Source organism: Solanum stenotomum, chromosome 12 (assembly GCF_019186545.1).
Source record: "Solanum stenotomum isolate F172 chromosome 12, ASM1918654v1, whole genome shotgun sequence".
Lineage (NCBI taxonomy): Eukaryota > Viridiplantae > Streptophyta > Magnoliopsida > Solanales > Solanaceae > Solanum > Solanum stenotomum.
In genome coordinates, this window is record NC_064293.1 from 36,710,801 (window position 1) to 36,731,899 (window position 21,099).

General features: G+C 34.3%; 3 protein-coding genes across 6 annotated transcripts; 2 read left to right on the top strand and 1 right to left on the bottom strand.

Annotated features, from left to right (window-relative positions):
- Positions 1 to 5,844: 5,844 nt before the first annotated feature.
- Positions 5,845 to 8,471, top strand: LOC125847710 (protein RTF1 homolog). 3 transcript variants are annotated; one of them, XM_049527378.1, is made up of 2 exons: positions 5,845 to 5,973; positions 6,382 to 8,471. In XM_049527378.1, exon 2 carries the CDS (start codon positions 6,404 to 6,406, stop codon positions 8,360 to 8,362), a length of 1,959 nt encoding a protein of 652 aa, XP_049383335.1. In that variant the 5' UTR covers positions 5,845 to 5,973; positions 6,382 to 6,403; the 3' UTR covers positions 8,363 to 8,471. The 3 variants fall into 3 exon arrangements, with proteins under 3 accessions (XP_049383335.1, XP_049383334.1, XP_049383337.1); XM_049527377.1 differs by having other exon boundaries at positions 5,885 to 5,973; positions 6,354 to 8,471; XM_049527380.1 differs by having other exon boundaries at positions 5,903 to 5,973; positions 6,366 to 8,471.
- Positions 8,472 to 13,934: 5,463 nt separating this feature from the next.
- Positions 13,935 to 16,112, top strand: LOC125848623 (uncharacterized). Its single transcript, XM_049528515.1, has one exon. The coding sequence runs from the start codon at positions 14,222 to 14,224 to the stop codon at positions 15,521 to 15,523; it is 1,302 nt and encodes a 433-aa protein (XP_049384472.1). The 5' UTR covers positions 13,935 to 14,221; the 3' UTR covers positions 15,524 to 16,112.
- Positions 16,113 to 17,680: 1,568 nt separating this feature from the next.
- Positions 17,681 to 20,351, bottom strand: LOC125848862 (probable polyol transporter 4). 2 transcript variants are annotated; one of them, XM_049528806.1, is made up of 2 exons: positions 19,887 to 20,351; positions 17,681 to 19,298 (listed from the first exon to the last, which is right to left on the bottom strand). In XM_049528806.1, the coding sequence occupies exons 1-2, from the start codon at positions 19,942 to 19,944 to the stop codon at positions 17,935 to 17,937; spliced, it is 1,422 nt and encodes a 473-aa protein (XP_049384763.1). In that variant the 5' UTR covers positions 19,945 to 20,351; the 3' UTR covers positions 17,681 to 17,934. The 2 variants fall into 2 exon arrangements, with proteins under 2 accessions (XP_049384763.1, XP_049384762.1); XM_049528805.1 differs by having other exon boundaries at positions 19,891 to 20,350.
- Positions 20,352 to 21,099: the final 748 nt, after the last annotated feature.

Here is a 21,099-nt window from a genome sequence, read left to right on the forward strand (position 1 = left end):
TTTATACATCACATAAATTGAAAATCATCATACCAAAAATTATTATCTATTTCCTAAATTCATTTAGATGAAATAAATTTTTACGAAAAGTGAGTGAATGAACACATTGTTCGAGTTCGCTGTTAAATTGGTGTAGCATCACATGAGAAACCATCATCAGAATCTTCTCGATCCCCGGATCGGCTATCAATAGCTCCCTCGGGCTATTCATCTGTAGCTAGTCTATCTTCGGCATGGCGGAAAATATCCGAGAAGAAAATATAAAGAGAAAAGCAAGTAATGGGAATCACTACTGAGTCCGAGAACCGTCATAGATAAAATTGATACAAATAAGCCATTATTCTAGTAAATAAGTAAAATAGGCTAGTGTAGAATTTTTTTCCTTTTTATCCTATAGTTCAAACAATTTCCGTTTGTCTGTTAACGTTTATATTTAATATATTTTTTTAACTTATAAAGTGTAAGTTTTTGTAACGCTATATAAAGTGGAAGAAAAAATTATGTTTCCAAAAAAATATTTTTTCCATTTTACATTAAATTGTGTCTCTTTATGCTGCTTTTGTAGTGTTTGTCATACAATTATATTGATTTGACATATCATAAAAATGAAAAAAATATATTAAATTATGTATTCTTATTTTTTTTTAATCTGAAAACTCCTTCAATCTCTATTTAAGGAGTTCAAGCATAACACCTTCAACATCTTTAATCTTTTATTTTTCTTCATTTCAATCACAAAAAAATGTCATCTGAACCAAAAGTTAGAGTTTTAGTTTATTGGGATGGCGAAATTATACATGACGAAAATACAGTTTATTATAATTGCTTCCAAACACAATGCTAAATATCAATTAATGTCCAATATCATTAATTTCTTTCATCAATTTATAAAAGAATGGGTAATAAATAGTACTGAATATAATTTGATTATGATCGAAAAATACCCTACTTCATTTTTATCACAAGGACAAGTAAATTTTGGAGAGTGGATTATCTATAATGACGAATTGTTGACCAACTTTTTGAGGGTTCCAAATGTCTACATAGATCAAATCAAGTTAACAGTACTTGAAATCTATGTTAGAAAGGAGCATAAGACTAGTCAACAACGTTTTCCTTTATCGACCGAAATCCATCCTCAATTAGAAAATTGTATGTCACGCCCCAAACTCAAGGGGCACAACTAGCTCCTAATGCCAAAACTCAGGCCCGAGCCGACCCTGCTAAACCATTTGCTACTAGCATATGACAGCCACACGCAATCAAGAAAACAAACAAGTGTATCTCGGCTTAAAATTAAGCCCCCGACCGGCAAGACCCCTGTCAACAGATTTATAAAATAAACAGCTACTCCCAAGAGTTCATATAAAGAAATAGTTAACTAGCACATAAGTCCTGATTAGGCCGTCGAGGCCACCATTATCTCTATACCAAAATTGAAAGCAGGTATATATCAAGACAATACATCAAACAATTAACAAGCTTCATCAAACCAACAAATTAGGCCAGCATGGCCATAACATAGCTTGTAACGACCTGATTTTCGTCATTTTGGAAATACCAATGGGAAAAGAATTGGGGCTAGAAAATTTTTTCGTAGTAACTTGAGATTTCCTAGCCTAGTCCAGATTTGAACGAAATTGGAGTCAGTGGGGTATAGGGAAATCTGGTAACAAATGAGAGATCTATTAATGAATTTGATTATATGAGTGGATAGCTAAGACGTTAAGGAACTCGTACGACTTTACGAAATTGAATTCGGGCGAGAAGAATTCCCGAAATTGATCTTAGCTACGTTATGGCCATGCTGGCTTAGTTTGTTGGTTTGCTAAAGCTTGTTAGTTGTGTGATGCATTGTCTTGATATACCTGCTTTCAGTTTAGGTATAGAGATCATGGTGGCCTCGACGGCCCAATCAGGACTTCCGTGCTAGTTGGCTATTTCTTTATATAAACTCTTGGGAGTAGCTGTTTCTTTTATGGATCTGTTTACAGGGGCCTTGCCGGCCGATGACTTAATTTTAAGCCGAGATATACTTGTTTGTTTTCTTAACTGCGTGTGGCTGCCATGCGCTAGTAGCAAATGGTTCAGCAGGGTCGGCTCGAGCCTAAGTTTTGGCATTAGGAGCCAGTTGCACCCCTTGAATCTAAGGCGTGACATAATCACCGATATGGGGATGAGTTCAGACAACTCAAAATCCTTATAAACCATGTATGCCAACATGTGTAAAGGATCATAATTTTTAGATGATATTCTTTATTGCTTTTAAGTATAGCCTAGTGGATCCACTTAATTGAGGATGTTCTATACCCCAGAAAGGTATAAGACAGTTCAGGTAGCGTGAGAGAGATATTGTATCATTACGTAGCTCATAGTGATGGTTGTCGGTAAAAGAATCTTCCAAATAAGAGTAAAAAGTTTACTATTGTATTTTATATGCATTTGCGTTATTATCTAAAGTTTTAAAAGCTTTATATATATTGCATTTTTTATTATTGCATTCATATTGAGTTGAGTATGTTTTCCCTTTCTATATATATATATCATTATGTTCAGTTTCTCCCTTACATGTCGTACATTCAACGTAATAACGTTATTTGGCCTGCATCGTTTCATGATGTAGATACATGTGTTGAGGGTCATCAACCAGTGCTTCGTTGATCCTATCGCATTCCAGCTAGCTTTGGTAAGCTTCTTTGCTTTCCGGAGGGTTCCACATTTACCTTTCAATCTTGTTAAGATGTTGTGGGTCTTGTCCCTACACCTATCATAGTATTTAGAGGCTTTATAGACAATAGTTGTTGAGGAGACTTTTTCCCATTTCCCTTGTTGATACTTTAAAGACTTGGAGTTGAACATTTATGTTCATTTGAGTATTTTTTAGTTAAACTACTTTACTTATGAGACCTTATGAATTAATCTTTGTAAATGAGTCCCTTTGTTGTTGAGTTAGTCTTCCATTGAGTATTGAGCAAGGCTAAGGGTTCGCTTGGGGACCATCAATGGTTCTAGAGTGTCGTCCACGTCCAGGGCGTAGGCTCGGGGCGTGACAATTACCTTTGGCATTTGCAGTAGTTTCGAATGAGAGAATGAAGGCATGGACTTTATTTTTGGATCATTTGCACGTGAACGTTATCAAGGGTCGTAGAGGTGTAGCATTGATATCTGATAGGCATCACATAATACTTTCATCTGTGTATAATTTTCCAAATTGGCATGCCCCAATTGGGTTCCATCGCTTTTGTTTAAGACATTTGAAGGCCATTTTTTTAAAAAAATAATTAAAAATGTCACTTCGAACAACCTTTTATGGGCAACTGCAAATCAAAAGGAAATTTTTTTTTGGAAAAAATGGAGATGATCAAGGAGATTAACGCGGAAGCGTATGTGTGGTTATTGGTTAATGAAGAACAATCTTGATAAATGCACATTGCACAAAGATAAAGATAGGAGATGGGGCATGCTGCCAACAAATAGTTCTAAGTCATTCAATGGGTTGCTTATGACATTCGAGGGCCTACCAGTTACTACAATGGTGAGACTCACTTACAATCAAATTGTAAAGCGGTTTGTTACAAGATCAAAATTTATCAATCAGCTAGTACAACAAAAGCAACAATGGATGCCTAAACCATTCAAGATCTTTGAGGATAATCGCAAAAAGTTACAACGTCACACACTCATCAACTATCACCAACAAAGGTAAAACATATTTGAGGTGCATATGTGGTGGTAATAAACACGTTGTAAATGCATTGTAAGGAATTTGTTAATGTGGTAAATGACAATCATACCACATTCCGTGTTCTCATGCAATAAAAGGATTTGACCAAATTAGGTATCAAGCATGGGAGCATATGGCACCAGAATTCAGTGTGCGTAGCTACAAAAAAAAACTTACTCTGAACAATTCAATCCACTCGGCAGTTAAGCGTATTGGCTCGACAGTCCCTTTATTGTGATATCAAATAAAAAATATTTACGAAAAGTGAGCGTAAATAAACCACTCGTATACATAATGAAATGTATCTTCCCGAAAGTACACTCACTTGCAAGTGCTCAACGTGCAAACAAACAATACATGATAGGCAAAACTGTCCTTCACGAGCTTGAAACACCTCAGAGGCTGGTAGTAGCTAAAGAAAGATGTTTTAACTGTGCTAATTTATTTTTGTATCAATGTGTCTAACTTTCCCTTTTGAATATCTCCCTCATCTTTTCTCTGATTTCTTATGTTAAATTCTCTTCAACTCTCCATTTATACTTGAAGAATTCAGAACCCATTTACAAATCTTGAATTTCAACTCATTAATTTCTACATCACTCATTAAAAAAAATAAGAATTTTCTTTTTTGAAATTATGGCACTATAGAATTTGCATGAGGTTCTAAAAGAAGATCAAAAACCATTTTACACTGCTAAATACTAATAATCGTTTTCAGCCCAATAGACTTAATTTTTATCCTCGTAAAACTTACTCCTTGCAAATCAAGAAAATTCAAAAGTCAATTTAATCAAAACCCACCATCTAAATTTTATATACACTTTCTTTTCCTTCTCACATAAATTAAGAAAATTCCCTTTGTATTTGTTGAAAAAATGATTTAGTATCCAAAAAAAAGACGAATAACCAGAAAATGGGAAATTGTTCTTCATGTACATGCAAGAAGTGTTGCTCTACCCCTTGAAGCTTCCATGAGGATTCAAAAACAATAGATGTCATCCAAATTGAAAATTCAAATAAAAAAAGTAATTAGGGACAGAGGGAGTATATGTAAACTTTCTACACTTATAAAGTGAAAAACTAGTGGGAAATTAAAAAAGTGAGAAAAACAAACTTATTCAAGTTTTTTTTCCAAAGAAGTCCCGCCGCTTTGGGTTGTGGGGCTTACTTCCTAGCCCCAGTGAGAGTAGTGACTAGCGTTATAGGTTGTTGGGCGGCCGAAAGGTTGCCATGAGTAAGTAAGTTTGGGAGACCGAAGGCAGTTCTCCGTGCACCAGACACTTTCAGATAGGAGGATCCCTTTTTTGGGATAGACCGACCCCTACACGGAAGTATTTTTAAAGTAAGATAAAAAATAGTCAAACGTTCACAACCAAAACTTGATAGAGCAATGTAAATTTTGGACACATCTCCAAAACTTAGACTATTATTATATTTTTGAAAGAAACGCGTGAATTAAAAATATAGACAAATATAACTACAATGAGTGGGCTGGTTTGAATTTTTAATTCCATACTATAACTCTTTTTGAAAAAATAAAACATGTCTTTTAGTAGCTCTGCACGTAACTAGAAATGACTTGCTATAGTCAATTACATAACTCATATCTGAAATAATTTGAGCAAATCACGAATATGATGCCTACTTTTATTATTACCTTGAAAAATAGAAACCTTTCACATTAATAATGTTTGAATTTAAAATACGTCACAATAAAATTGTGATAATATTCAATGTGATGTTTTTATTAGAAGGCATGATGCCAATTAGTCTTATCAGATGTATAAAAAGTAGAACAATATCGCTTGATTTTTAATAGTTGCTTAAACATTTTGTTAGATTATTTTTTCGTAAAAAATATTTTGTAGTAGTATTTTTTAGGTCTCATTTGGCTAATCAATCTTTATTAAATTGGCTAATATTTTAAGTTTGAAGCTTCATCATTAAATATTTTTATTTTATTTTATACTATAACAACTTATAACTATTACAATATTTGATAATTATCCAAATTATCGCTATGCTTGTAATTAGATACCAAAGTATAGCTATTTACAAAATTTATTAACTCAAAAGAAATAGCCCAAGCCCAATTTCTTTCTGATGTCAATTGAAAAATGAAAAAAAAGTGGATCTTAATCCAAACGGCTTACTTACTGGTTACTGCCTTGCAAAGCATTTTCTGCTATGCCCTAATTTGTTCCTTTCTAATTTCTCTCCGGCGAGCTCGTTATCCGGCGGGATCAAATGTATGTATCTAATTCTTCTCTCCGGCAAACTTGTATTCTTTCTGTTATTCCTTTGCCAATTTTGTGTATGGTAAATTTTAGACTTGATTGAACAGAAATTTGAAATTTTAGAATGATTGATAGAGTTGAATGGATCTGAATCAATGCTAATCTGTTTATTTGCTCAGCAGAATAGTTTAATTCCTTGTTCTACTGTATTCTGTATCCAGACTTAGGGTTTGTATTCTGTATGCAGATTTAGGGTTAGTATTCGGTGCTTTGAGGTTTGACTGAGAGTTTTATATTTCCTTGTTTGGTGGTTTTGTTGTTCTTCTTTCAGGTTATAGTCAAATTAATTGTTGTTGTGTTTATAATTTGTCGAAATTGTTGATTTTTTTTAGTGATTTTTGAAGTTGTTATTTTCGCAAGTGGCTGAGTGGAATAGAAGACCATGGAAGAAGAGTTAACTGATTTGCTCTTGGAGGCTGCTGGTAGAACGAATACTGGTGGAAGGAATCGTCCACCTCAATCATCTAGAAGACATCACAAGAGTTCATATTCTGATGATGGAAGTGATTCCAGGGATGATGACTCTGATGATGGTCGTGGGTATTCAGGTCGAAAGCTTTCTGGTTCACAAGTTCCTCTTAAGAAGAGATTGGACCCTCAAGAAAGAGATGATGATCATAGCAGTCATGGAGAAGGTAATGATGGAGATGGTTATGGCAATGAGAGTGATGATGATTCTATTGGTAGTGATCTTTACAAGGATGATGATGACCGGCAAAAGCTTGCTCAGATGACTGAACTGGAAAGAGAAATGATTTTGACTGATCGTGCAGCGAAGAAATCTGACAGGAGTCTGCATGACAAAATGATCAAGGATCGGGCCCAACCAAGGAAACAAAGCTCACCTCCTTCACATTCTCGTGGCATGCGCTCATCAACAAGAGCTTTGGATAGGGCAGCTGACAGAGATGATGCATTGAATGAGATACGAGCAAAACGAGCAAGACAGCAGCAGGATCCTGAGGGTCAATTCAAGCTGAGGGATGCAGCTAGAAAAGGTTCTGGAGGCAGGGGTTACTCACCTATCAAACGTAGAAGTTTTACAGCTGCAACCCTAGGTAGTAGTCCTACCAGGGGAGAGAGTGATTCACATAGTAATGAGGGAGATTCATCAGCTGATGATGGAATGGATGACAGTGATGATGACAAGTCATCACCGGAGTCACAGTTGCCAACATTTGAGGATATAAAAGAAATCTCTATTCGTCGTTCAAAACTGGCAAAATGGTTTATGGAGCCCTTCTTTGATGAGTTAATTGTGGGTTGCTTCGTAAGAGTTGGCATTGGGAGGTCAAGGTCTGGTCCTATCTATAGGCTCTGTGTGGTCCGCAATGTTGATTCTTCAGATCCTAATCGACAATACAAGCTAGAAAATAAAACCACATCCAAATTTCTAAATGTTGTTTGGGGCAATGAAAACTCTGCTGCTAGGTGGCAGATGGCTATGGTTTCAGACTCTCCTCCTCTGAGGGATGAGTTTGATCAGTGGGTAAGGGAAGTAGAACGAAGTGGTGGTCGTATGCCTAGTAAACAAGATGTGTTGGAAAAAAAAGAGGCCATACAGAAATCTAACACATTTGTTTACTCTGCTGACACTGTAAAGCAGATGTTGCAGCAGAAAAAATCTGCAACATGGAGGCCACTTAATGTTGCTGCTGAGAAGGATCGTTTGAGGAGGGATTTGGAAGTGGCCAAAATGAAGAATGACGAAGCAGAGGTGGAGAGGATTAAGGCAAGACTGCAGGAACTGGAGGATAGCAGGAAGGTTCAAGAGAAAGATGACAAGGCCCGCAGACTAGCTGAGATGAACCGGAAGAATAGGGTCGAGAATTTCAAAAATGCATCAGAACTCAGACCAGTGAATCAACTGTTGAAAGCTGGTCAGGCTGGGTATGATCCCTTCTCTAGAAGGTGGACTAGGTCTACAAATTATTTTGCAAAAGGCGCCAATGAAGAAGCAGAAGGTGCATCCAATGGTGAAGCTGCAGCTGCTGCAGCATTGGCAGCTGAAGATAACAATGGGGCTGGTGGAACTGCTGACGGAGGAATGGCAGCTACAGCAGCAGCCTTGCAGGCTGCAGCAGGCGCTGGGAAGTTGGTGGACACAAATGCTCCAGTAGATCAAGGAACAGAATCAAATACGCTACATGATTTCGATCTGCCTATCTCGTTGGCTGTACTTCAGAAGTTTGGAGGGTCTCAAGGAGGCCAAGCAGGATTCATGGCTCGCAAACAGAGGATAGAAGCAACTGTTGGATGTAGCGTTCCTGAGAACGATGGGAGAAGACATGCACTAACTTTAAGTGTTAGTGACTACAAGAGAAGGAGAGGACTCCTTTGAGATTTACAGCTTTTGTTATTAAGCCAAATGAATTGTTCTTCCCTTTGAATTGTTGTTACTGGGGATTCATGTACTAGCTGTGAATTAAGAGTTACAGTTACTGCTATATCAAATATGTTGAAACTGTTCTTCAATTTATGCTTCTACCGCAAAGACCTGGTCTACCAGAGGTCTTTTCAGCTTTACTGAGAATAGCACTCTTTATTTTTCAAAAATTCCGAGTATTTACCTCCCATACGCTTACAAAAAGTCGTGTTTGAGCTCTTCGATTTTTCTGGATATTATAATTTCTGGTGAAAACTTAGAACTTGTCCTAAAAATTTCAAGAGAGACGATGTAGTACCAGCACCTAGATAAATTACCCCAAAAAAATGCACTGATATGAACCTTGTTTACCCAAAAAGCAAAAGAAAATTACACTGGTATAATTTGTGATTTTGCTTTCCCAAATTTGTTGCAATTCCCAAAAAGGACAATCAGTTTGGCAATAATGATTGAACATGGGACAATGAATGACATTTATTCCACATGACAGAAAATATAGCCGAATGTTTACACTAAATTATATGAATTTATCATGGTGAAATGTAAAGTGAAATCAACTTATAAATCAATTAATCACGATTACCTTATAAAAATACATGTATAAGTCTCAAGTATTTATCAATTCGATATAAACACTATGAATAAGTATTTCTAATGACATGACATATTGGCATACCCAAAAGAGGCATAAGTACGCTAATTTAGAATAAACATCGAAGTCATAGGGACATAGTTTTAGGATTAAAACTTAGACCGTCTACTCCAAAAGCATTCATTCATAAATCAATTACTGATACAAATAACATAAAGCAAGTATTGTACCTTTAAATGGCTAACATTACCGTGTGAAGGATTTTAATGGCTCATTTTTAACCCTTTCCCTTTCCTATCACCTCATTCAATTGATACTAACATTTGGAAAATGAAATAGGAAAGTAACGTGTTCAATTTATTATCGTTCGCAATAAATTTTCTCTTAGTATGAAAAATAAACTGCAACCATAAAATTAAAAGAAAAAGAGATTTTATTCATCAAGTTTGTTTTATTGTTCTCTTGATTCTTCTTTGCTAACTTTTCTCCATAGTTCGGCGGTTGTTAGTAGGGTGAATCGGTATATCAATATCGATTCAATCGAAGCTCTTAATATTGGATTGTGAAATTTTGATGATCTTGAAACTTTCATGTTAGAGGTCTCAAGTTCGAAATTCCTTGCCATTTGCTGAGGGTTTGTCTTATGGGTCGAGCTTGTCGCACAGGGCTTGCCTAGTGCGGGTTACCTCTCCTATGTGGTTTGTGAGTTATTACATGGGAGCGGGGGTTTTATCCTGTGCGCACCCAAAGAATAGCGACTGCGAATNAAAATAAACTGCAACCATAAAATTAAAAGAAAAAGAGATTTTATTCATCAAGTTTGTTTTATTGTTCTCTTGATTCTTCTTTGCTAACTTTTCTCCATAGTTCGGCGGTTGTTAGTAGGGTGAATCGCTATATCAATATCGATTCAATCGAAGCTCTTAATATTGGATTGTGAAATTTTGATGATCTTGAGACTTTCATGTTGGAGGTCTCAAGTTCGAAACTCCTTGCCATTTGCTGAGGGGTTTGTCTTCTGGGTCGAGCTTGTTGCACAGGGCTTACCTAGTGCGGATTACCTCTCCTATGTGGTTTGTGAGTTATTGCATGGGAGCGGGAGCTTTATCCTGTGCGCACCAAAAGGATAGCGACTGCGGATTTTCCTTGTCGAAAAAAATAAAAAATGTCTCCTTGAAATATATTTGATCGCTAAGAAAATCATGCAACACTTTTATCATTTCAAGTTGATCTCTTTGCTTGAGGATATCTTCTCTATGGTACTTTGGATGTATCGTCAAATGAGTAATGTAACTTCTGTATTTGGTCAAAACAGGTCATTTTGAACAGGTAATGACTTTTGATTGGTCTTTGTTTTGACGGAAAGTTGAATCTATCTTAACACGTGGTATTATTAAAAAAAAATTGAATTTAACTGGAATATCAATGATTGAATATGTAACAAGATTTGGGCCATCAGATGATGCAAACTATAGTTATGAAACATAATTAAGTTTATTATACTATTTGCGAAAGTTTATCCAATAAAAGTTGACTTATTTAATTTTTGAAGTCTGAATTAATTATTCAACCAAAATAAATTTAAGTTTTAATCCAAATATAGTATGGAACGGACCCAATTTTTTTTTTTTTTTATAATTATGTTCCATCTCCTTTTTTCTTTGATAATTTTTAATTTATACGAAGATGTAAAAGCGCATTTATCTCTATAAGAAGAGTGTGAGATATGAAGTGACAGAGGAGGAATGTCATAATTTAAGGGTTTTGTATAAAATGTCTTCTTCCTTTTTTATATTCAGAAAGTAATAAGAAAGAGAAGTGTAAAACTTTTTATTATCTTAGTATCGAGCTATTTTTCATAGGACCTCTCTTTCGGTATTAATTACTTGAATAAAGTTTAATCGTCGTGCTCAGGATTGATTGATATATTCTCTACCCAGGAGTACATCAAAATATTGAATCATGAGTGGATTATTATGTTATCATTTTTGAAATTTTCATGTATAGAAAAGATATATAAAGAAATAGATTAAAAATAACATTAATTAGTTATATAACAGACATCAAAGAGATATTTAATGAATGAAATATCTCATTAGGGAGAATTTTCGAAAGTTACGAAGAAAACTTCAATCGCATATTGTATCGATCATGAATTCATGATTCATTAAGTTGGAAACGAGAATTAAACCTTATGAAATTAAATTTCATATTATTATCCATTATCCAATGGTACCACATGCACAATTTTTATATACAACAAGCAGGTCAAAAGGTGAACATATATAATTGAAATAAATGTAGCAATAAATTGCCTATCAGGCAGTTAAATCATAATCATATTTTTTTTCCCTATTAGTCAAATCATATTTTATTTTGTGATTCTTCGAGATGAATGTAGAAAAATCGTGTAACATGATTTTTGTTTGGTGGAGTTTTAATTAAAGAATAATGTCACTACACATCTATGATCTCATTCTGTACCTAAAACCCTCGATTTGCTCAAAATTAAAATCAATTAATAGGTGTTAGCTATGGGCAGTTAGTTGTAAGTAAATAAAATGTCAACATTGAATCAATGTGTATCAATGAAAATTCAGATTAGTCGAGTCAATGAATTATAATTATATATTCCTAAATTATTGACATTTGGTTATTTCTCAATTTTGATCCTTCTATTATTAGTGCGACATTTAGCCTTGTAGGGAAAGGATATTACACATAAAAATTAAATTCTTAGCAAGGTGAAAAAGTTCAGGTATCCATTCAACTGAACTACGAAGATCCTAATTGAATACTGAGCAACAATCTTCTTCTTTTTACAAATACTATGTTGAAATTGATTAACTTAGAATCTTAAAGTCTATAATAAATAGACTTTGGTAAAATAAATACGATTTTAATAATATTGAGACGTAATTATCATAGTCGTTTTTGGTCACTATTGAAGAAGGTTTTAATTCCCTGCAGAGACAATATTTTTTTAGCGATTTCTTTTCTTCTTGAGTTTTAGACTTTTAGTGGAAAATATTATTTGACACATGTAAATTGTGTTAATGAAAATAATAGGTACCTAATAATAGAGGCGTACAAGACAACAATTTTACTAATATGTGTATACTACCATTCAATTTATCTTTTCCTTTATTTTTAAATTTTTTTTATACATGTGTAATTGCTCTATAACAATAAATGATTTAGCGGCATTGCGGCAATGATATAATTTTCATTAAATTATATTCGGCGATAATAACAAATATGAGTATTTTTAATAAATAATTTATATATTGCTAAAGGATCTAACAACAGTAACTCAATTATTATTAAATAATTTTACGGCAATAAATATTACAGTTAAAAAAATCTATTTTCACTAAATGTCTTTTTTGTTATTTTGTCGTGATTTATCATGTCCATGTGTAATGTGTTTGAGAATACATAGCACTATTTCTACACTTTGAATGTGATTAATTATTGTTTAAAGGGGAAATTGATTTAGCCATGATTCATTTTTCATTAAAATACACAGCTTGACCATGTAATGACCAATTAATTAATTAGCTGTGAGCTAAAAGATAGTAGTAATAAGTACTCCGTATTTAACAAAATATACTGGCTATATTAAATGTTATATTACTAGAGTACAATTTCATCCTATTTGTTGTGAATTTTGTAGCATTTTAAATTTCTAATTGAACTTAAAGAAAGTTAGGTAAACAGCTATAATTAATATCTTAAATAGCTTAAAAAAATTAAAGGCACTAATTTCCTTTAATGAATCTAATTTGTGATTTCCGGTAAGTAAACACCATTATTGTAAATGTAATTATTTATACTTAAAGGCTGAATTAGTGCTAAACGTAAGTTTTTTGATTGATCAAACTAAAGAAATTACTTAATAGATCAAATTAGTACAATTTTGGTGATTTTTTTTTTAATGAAATGTAGGGTAGTTCAATCATTTAATTAAACTGTGCACCACCTCTTTCTTCCAAAATGGAAACCCAAAAACTAATAACACTACTACTTAAGGTAGATATTTAATATTTTAATCTAAATATGTTATTAACACTCTTAACTACTTTATTAAATATTTTACTTAAATAACACTCCTCCATAAATTTGATAACAGAATCACTTTGGAGGAAAAGAGTCAAAACTGCAAATTGTTCTTGCTTGACCATAAAGAGTAAAGGAATAAGTTTGAAACTCCTCGCTAGCAAAATGAAACGATTTGTCTTCTTGGTCGAGTTCATTACATCAAACTTGTCTAATATAAATTATCTATTTGATGTGATATGCAAGCTATTGCATAAGAGCAAAAAATTTATCCAATGACGATGAGTTGTCATTATCATAATAAAATAAAAATAAACAGTAAAGGAAATTAACTTTGTCAGATATTAATTGGAAAAAAATGCTGCAGCGCCTATAGCTAAAAAGAAATTACTCATTCTATAGGTTATTTAATAAGTGGAATAAGATGAGATATTTTTAGAATATTATCAATCAAATGCGATGTATAAAGTTTATTTCAAACTTAATTCTAGGATATCTCATCTTATCTCATCTAACTTTAAATTATTTTATTCCATTTCTCAAATAGGACAAATTAATCCAAAACTTAAAAAATTAGAATAATTTAATTCCCGTTCCTAATGAAATGAATCTTAAAGGCTTATTTGATTAGAAACATCGAAATTAATTATCTCAAAATTAATTATTTTACTCTCAATATAAAATAAAAATAACATACCATCTCGAACATAAATAAACTCATCCTAAAATTAACCACCAAATTAGTTACCACTTACTACTCTTCTATCCTACCAAACCAAATGTGCCCAATTATATAAAGGGAAGTTAAGAACCAATGCAATATAGAGTTTGTTCTTCATAAAGCTATTGACTTGATAGCCCAATCAACAAATTCTGCTACATTTAATTCTCATTCTCCCTTCCCTCCGTTACTCCACAAAAATACAAAACAGGCTCAAAACCCAAGAGCTTTTTTCATATAGTGGTGATCTTTGGCTACTGAAAATTTCCAAAAAGCACCAAAAAAACATCTTTTCAATTTTCCTGCACTTTTTTTGCCGCCTCCATCACTGAAAAAATGCTCTTCAACTTCCTCTACTATCATCTTCATCACTTTCTCATAGAAAATTGCTTTAGAAACCAACTATGAAAAAGGAGACATTTTTAATTTACAAGAAAAGACCATGGATGGTGTCATCAAGAGGAGGTCTTTATGTGCAATTGTTTCTTGTTTTCTGCTTTTTCTCTTAGCTTACAACAGTTCCACTGTGTTCTATGTTCAAGTCCCGGTTCCGGGGAACTCTTCGCCGGAGATTTCAAGTTTTTTAACTGAAAATGTCGCCAGAAAATCAAGAAAGTTGGTTTCTTTATCTACTTCAGCTAAACTTTTATCCTCTGTGATATATGCAGTAAAAGAAGAAACCCCACTTGTAAAACCAAACACCCAGTTGATAATTTCCCGGAAAAATCCAAACTTGGTGGGTTTTACATATGATTCAGTGGCTTATCAACCTAGAAGAAGGAGAAAGAATAAGCCTTTGGTGAAGGTTCTTCCTTCAGGGGACAGAATCAATGTGTTTTCAATGAGAATGAAGGAGTTTTTTGGTTCTAAATCATCCAATTCTTCCTGTAAGTTTCGATTTTTCATGACTTGGATTTCTTCCATTGAATCTTTTGGTGGAAGGGAACTGTTTGCTGTGGAGAGTCTGTTTAAGGGACACCCAAATGGCTGTTTGGTCATTGTGTCTACTTCAATGGATTCTCCAAGAGGAATGCAAGTTTTAAACCCTTTCTTGGAGAAAGGATTAAAGGTAACTGCAATTTCACCTGATTTTATGTACTTGTTTAAAAATACTATTGCTCAAGCCTGGATTGATAACTTAATGAAGGGTAATATTGACCCCGGGGAAGTTTCTTTAGGTCAGAATCTCTCAAATTTGTTAAGACTTGGTTTACTGTATAAGTTTGGTGGGATTTATTTAGATACTGATGTTGTAGTGTTGAAGAGTTTTGGGAAGCTAAGGAATGTTATTGGGGCTCAAACTATTGATGTTGAAACAAGAAATTGGAGTAGGTTAAATAATGCTGTAATGATTTTTGATAAGAGGCATCCTTTGTTGTACAAGTTTATTGAAGAATTTGCACTTACGTTTGATGGGAATAAATGGGGTCATAATGGTCCTTATTTGGTTTCAAGGGTTGTGTCAAGGGTAAGTGGAAGAGATGGATACAATTTCACTGTTTTGCCCCCAATGGCTTTTTATCCAGTTGATTGGAATAGGATTGGTAGTCTCTTTCTTGGGCCGAGGAACGAGACTCAGGCGAAATGGTTGCTCTTGAAACTCCAGCAGATTCAGAGTGGAAGTTTGGCAGTGCATCTTTGGAACAAGCAAAGTAGAGAGCTTGAGGTTGAAGAAGGAAGCATAATTCAACATATAATGTCAGATTGTTGTGTTTTCTGCAATTCTTACTCATCAAAGTTGTAAGTATACACCACGGAAAATCAGCGTCAGCGTGTTTTATTCTTCATTAATTGTTGTAGGATTATGGACCACCTAAGTTCATTACATAGGTTGTCTTGAAGAAACTTAGATGGTACAGAAATAATGCAGGATCCATGTATTCTACTTCATTGTCTATGTGATTGAACAAATTATACAAAGATAGAACAGCAGAATTATTGCTAAGTTCCCATCGACTGAAATGCTATTGGCCCTACGATTTAACTGGATAAATATCTTGATTTTTTTTGCTTGGGTTTGGCAAAGACTTCAGTTTTCTTTAATATCAAAGTCACAACAGTAGTTGGGAGGGTGTCTATCAGCTAATGAATTGATTCAGGACCACTATATGTAATGTGATGCTGTTAGCTTATCCATTGAATAAACATTTGAGCTATTACTGATCAGCTCGTGCCCTTACTTTAATTATGGTCCAGAGTTCGTTCACATTGTTGTGCATGAAATTATGCTAGCTCGAGGGAAGCAAGTGAAATGTCTCCCTCTAAATCTGTAGGAGACAGGGTGCTACCTGTAAGATAATAGGTCAGTAAGCAAGTTTCTGCTGGAATTATTCATAAACTACCCTACTAACACTAATAATTCATAATTCTATCTGGTTAGTTCCATGTGAATGTAATTTGTGCAGAAAAGTCATGGAGATGTTGTGATCCAACCACCTTCAGTGATATCTCCTTACTTGGTGCACAAATATTTTGTTGACCTGAAACAGGATTATCATGAAGAATACTTGGAAATTTCCTCACTCATATCTGTTAATTAAAGTAAAATGACAACCAGACATATTGAATCTTCAGCTCCTCCATCACTCCTCATATCTGTTAATTTTTGTGACATTGAATACGAGCTTTCATTAACTACATTACTTCATTATAACTGAATTTGTATCCTGTATTGATCTTCATATAGTCCTTTCAAGACTAGAATAATGTCATTAAACTGAGATTCTCTGAAGAGGCCAGGAGAATTATTCTCTGTGATTGTATGTTTCTAGAATGGTACACTTGGTGCTTGACACTTCAATTATTGTCTTCTATTTTATTCTCCCTTTTGGTGGGGGGTGGGGGAGGTGGTGATCCTGTACTCTCTGCTTTCAACACAATAAAGAATGTAGATACTATCAACTAATATTTTATCTAGCGGTCGATGGCTACATAAACTTCCCTAAGCTTGCTGAATTTGAGATTGAAAGCAGTGTTTGTTAAGTTTCTTAGGAAATGCATATGCTGCACATGGTTGCTATCTTTTGAGTAGATACTACTCCACACTTGGGCCAATCTACTTTCGTTTTTTTACCCGTTTTTCACTCACTTTATCCAGTTACATTGCTGATCAAATTGGTGTATTTGGAGTGACAAAATCTAGATAGTTACCAAGTTACAGGACCAAAAAAAGGTAATTAATGTTTAGCTGGTGGAACTTTGATGATCAGTCCTTTTCTTTGTTTTCTGCACTATGTAGTGCATGTGGTCCTTTAAGAGCTTTCACTTTCAGGTCTATCTGTTTGGTGTACTCCCAATTCAACTTCACCAGAATGCTCAAAATAATTGCTAGTATCATTCTCTAAATACCTTAGAAGAGGTTGAACATTATAGAAGAAAAAAGGAGGCATACCATTTAATTCATTTTCCATTGAGGACTGAGCAAAATGTTTGACTTGCTATTTAGTATTTTAACAACTTTTATTCCTTTACAGTAATTCATCCTATACATGACATAACCTTTTGATTTCTGCAAGTTTTATTAAAGACTAAAAGCCAAAAAAAAAAAAAAAAAAAAACTAAAAGATGAAAAAGATAACCAGAAACCACCACCCATGGCATTGATCTAGTGATAAGAGAGTAGTGCGTGATGCATGGGTTAGGCACTCGTCACAGGTTTGAACCCTACCATGTACAAAAGTTTGGCATTTTAAGTGGAAGGATAAAGGGTCTGGCCCATCAAGTGTCGATTTCTGGATTGTGCTAACATTGATCCTCAGGGATTTCTTGATAGTAAAGTAAAAATAAGGGTAAACAGAAGAAGGTAACAATGGTCCAGTAAAAGTCAGTGGAATATCAAGTGGAACCTATATACAGATATTCACCATCAATACTCTGTTGTTCTTACAAAAAAAGGAAAAAGAAAGTGAATGAAGAAAATCTATGTATTACTTCTATGTTTCTAGATATCGAATTTCAATGTCATCAAGATACAAGAATGCCTCACCCCTGACGACAAAAAGATATAAAGTTTTTTGTTTTGTTTATAACTTCATATATTGTGTAATGCAACACAGATATTGTTAAGCTGGCAAATCAAATAAGTGTCTCAAGAGCAAATCCCAGCTTTCTTCTGGCTGCTGCTAAAACTATGATATGATATCTAATATGCCTCTTTTATTGTGTCTGCATTAGATGTTTGACATCTTCAAGCTCCAATTCACCACCTTGTTGTGGCCTATCATTCTGGAACATCATTTCGATTTCTTCCAATGATTTCCCCTTTGTTTCTGGAACACATTTATGAACAAAAGCAACAGAGAGAGCTGATATAGCAGCAAACACAAAAAATGTTCCTCCTACTGTAATCATACGAGAAACGGAGAGGAAAGACATTGCAACCACACCACTACTAACCCTGCTCCCTACTGCACCAAGAGCTGATGCTTGAGCTCGAAGTCTCAGAGGGAAGATTTCAGATGTCAAGACCCAACAAATTGGTCCAATCCCCACGGAAAAGAATGCTACATTTCCACACACACATAAGATTGCCAGCTTGATACCAACTGAACCATTACCCAGTAGAGAAAGTGTGAGGCCAAGGCCAAACAGACAAGCAGTCATACCAATTGTGCTGACATATAACAAAGGTTTCCTGCCAACTTTGTCAATGAGCAATATGGCTATCAAAATGAATATTGTTTTTGTGAATCCAACAGCAACAGTTGCAGCTAGGAGCTGAGTGTTACCCTTAATTCCTGCATCCTTAAAAATTGTTGGACTGTAATACACAGTGGCATCGATACCTGTGACCTGTTGAAAGCACTGAATACCACAACCTGTAATCAGCATTCTTCTAACTCCAGGTGAAGGATTTAGCAGTTCACGCCACACTGCTTTCTCTTCATACTTCTCAGCATTAACATGCCCTGCAGCTTGCTGAATTTCTGCTAGCCTCTCTTCCACTTCATTAGCATTTTCATTAGTTTTAAGTAGCACTAACCTTGCTTCATCAATCCGGTTTTTCATCACCAACCACCTTGGAGATTCTGGAATGACAAATAGCGCGATACCAATAAAAACTGAGGGGAGAATTCCCACACCAAGCATGACTCTCCAGTTTATATGGGGGGATAAACCAGAAAATGCATAATTTGAAACATAACCTAAAAGAATTCCTAGATTGATGAATATCTCAGGGAAGGAAGTGAAAGACCCTCTAGCAACCGTGGGTGATATCTCTGCAATATAAACAGGTGCAATCATAACTCCAAAACCAATACCGATTCCAGCCAAAAATCTGCCTATCATTAACACCTTGAAGTCAGGAGCAAGAGACATTATAAGAGCCCCAGATTGAAACACAATGGCTGCAAAAGCCATGGTCCACTTCCTGCCGATGGCATCTGAAGTTCTTCCTCCTGCTAAACTCCCCAAAAGTGAAACTATGCTCAAGATTCCAACAAGAACTTCTTCTTGTACTTCACTAATATTCAAGTCTTGCTGAATGAATATAATAGCTCCACTCATAACACCAACATCTGTAAATGGAATAATTCCTATTAGATACTAGCTTTGAATTGAACACATAACCAGCTAAAACACTGAGGTGAGAGGTCTATGCCAAAAACATTTGGTATAATGCTGAACAACTAAAGGGAAGTGGGACCAAAATGCTAAACCTAAAAGACACTTAGCAGCCCGGTGCACTAAGCTCCCATTACGCACGGGTCTGGTAAAGGACCGGACCGCAAGTGTCTATTGTACGCAACCTTACCCTACATTTCATTAAGAGTTCATCAAGAGCTCAAAAGGAGGTCTTGGCTATTTATAAGGTTCTTTTAGAGGTAGGTTTCAAAAGTGAACAAAATCTACTAAACTCTTGGAGCTTTATGATGACATTAAAAAAAAACACAACAACAGACTGCATAATCCAGTATCCTCTAGCCTTATGAATCAGTATATGATGCAGAAACAGAATCCTAAAGCTAATCTTGCCACTCCAAATATATGGCAAAACCAATGGTAAAGCAAAGAGAATCAATATAAAGATGAGAGGAACAGATAAAGGAATGGAACACAAAAGGACAAGAATAAGCACTATTCATTAGGAGAAGAAGTAGATATACCAACCATATCCAAGCAGCACAGAATTAAGTGAGGCAAAGATGGCACAAACCAAAACATATTTTCTGCTGCTCATATCATTTCTTTTCTCTTCACATAATACAGCAACGTCCTCTTCCATTCCATCAGAATCCATCCTCTTATACTTCAAAACACCCCCATTCCCATTTTCTTGGATACCCATCTTCTCTGTATTTCTCAATATCTAAATCCTTCTCTACACACTAATCAAACAAAAAAATTGTTTTTTTTCATCTGGGGTTTTGTTAATTTTTCTCCTTGTTATCTCAAAATGTCTAAAATCTGGGATCTGCAATTTCTTTCTTCTTTCTCATATGTTGGAAAGACTATTCCTAGATCTGAGGAATCAAGAATTCAGAAAATACTAACTTTTAACCAATGTGAGACTGACACTTCAGCTTTGGAGGGTCAAGAATGTTTTTCCTAATTCTTATGATGTAAATACATTACCAAAGAAAACAAAACATTAAAAAAAAGGAAAAGAAATTGTTTTATACAGTTTCAGTTTTCAAAATATGTGTGTAAATGCATGAATGGATATTATTAAACTTGTGTTATTACCATAAATATAAATTTGATTACCATAATCTTGTCGGTAGACTTTTTTTTTTTTTTTTGGATATAACTGTTTTGCTTTTCAACGCGGGAGTCATTTGAAGGACTTAAACTATTTATAAATTATAAATATGTTCATTTGACTAAAATATTTTGTATTAAATCAATATGTCTTCATGTTATATCCTAAATTAATTATCTATCTGGTTCAACTACATACGTGAAAATTTTAAAACTATAGACAAAGAAGATGAAAAAAATATAAGTATATTTCAAAACTGTAATGGACCTGATATGACTTCATGCTTTATTCCACCCAAATTGACATGTTGGAATATTCACGAATCTTATCAAATCGTCACCATTTAAGTTATTATATTTATTTGAGTTCCAAATAAAGAAATGCATGGAGATCAAGGAGAATAAAAATGACAGTTCTTCCCATCAAAATATTATTTCCTAATCTATTTTTGGAAAAAACTATTAATTAAACATAACATTTCTACCATATTTATTATTTTTCCTATATGAAATAATTACATAATGTCTAATTATTTAATAATTTCATATCAGATATAATATATGTATTTTTACTACTAGATATACTCTAAAATACAAATACACAGGTAGAGAGGAGAG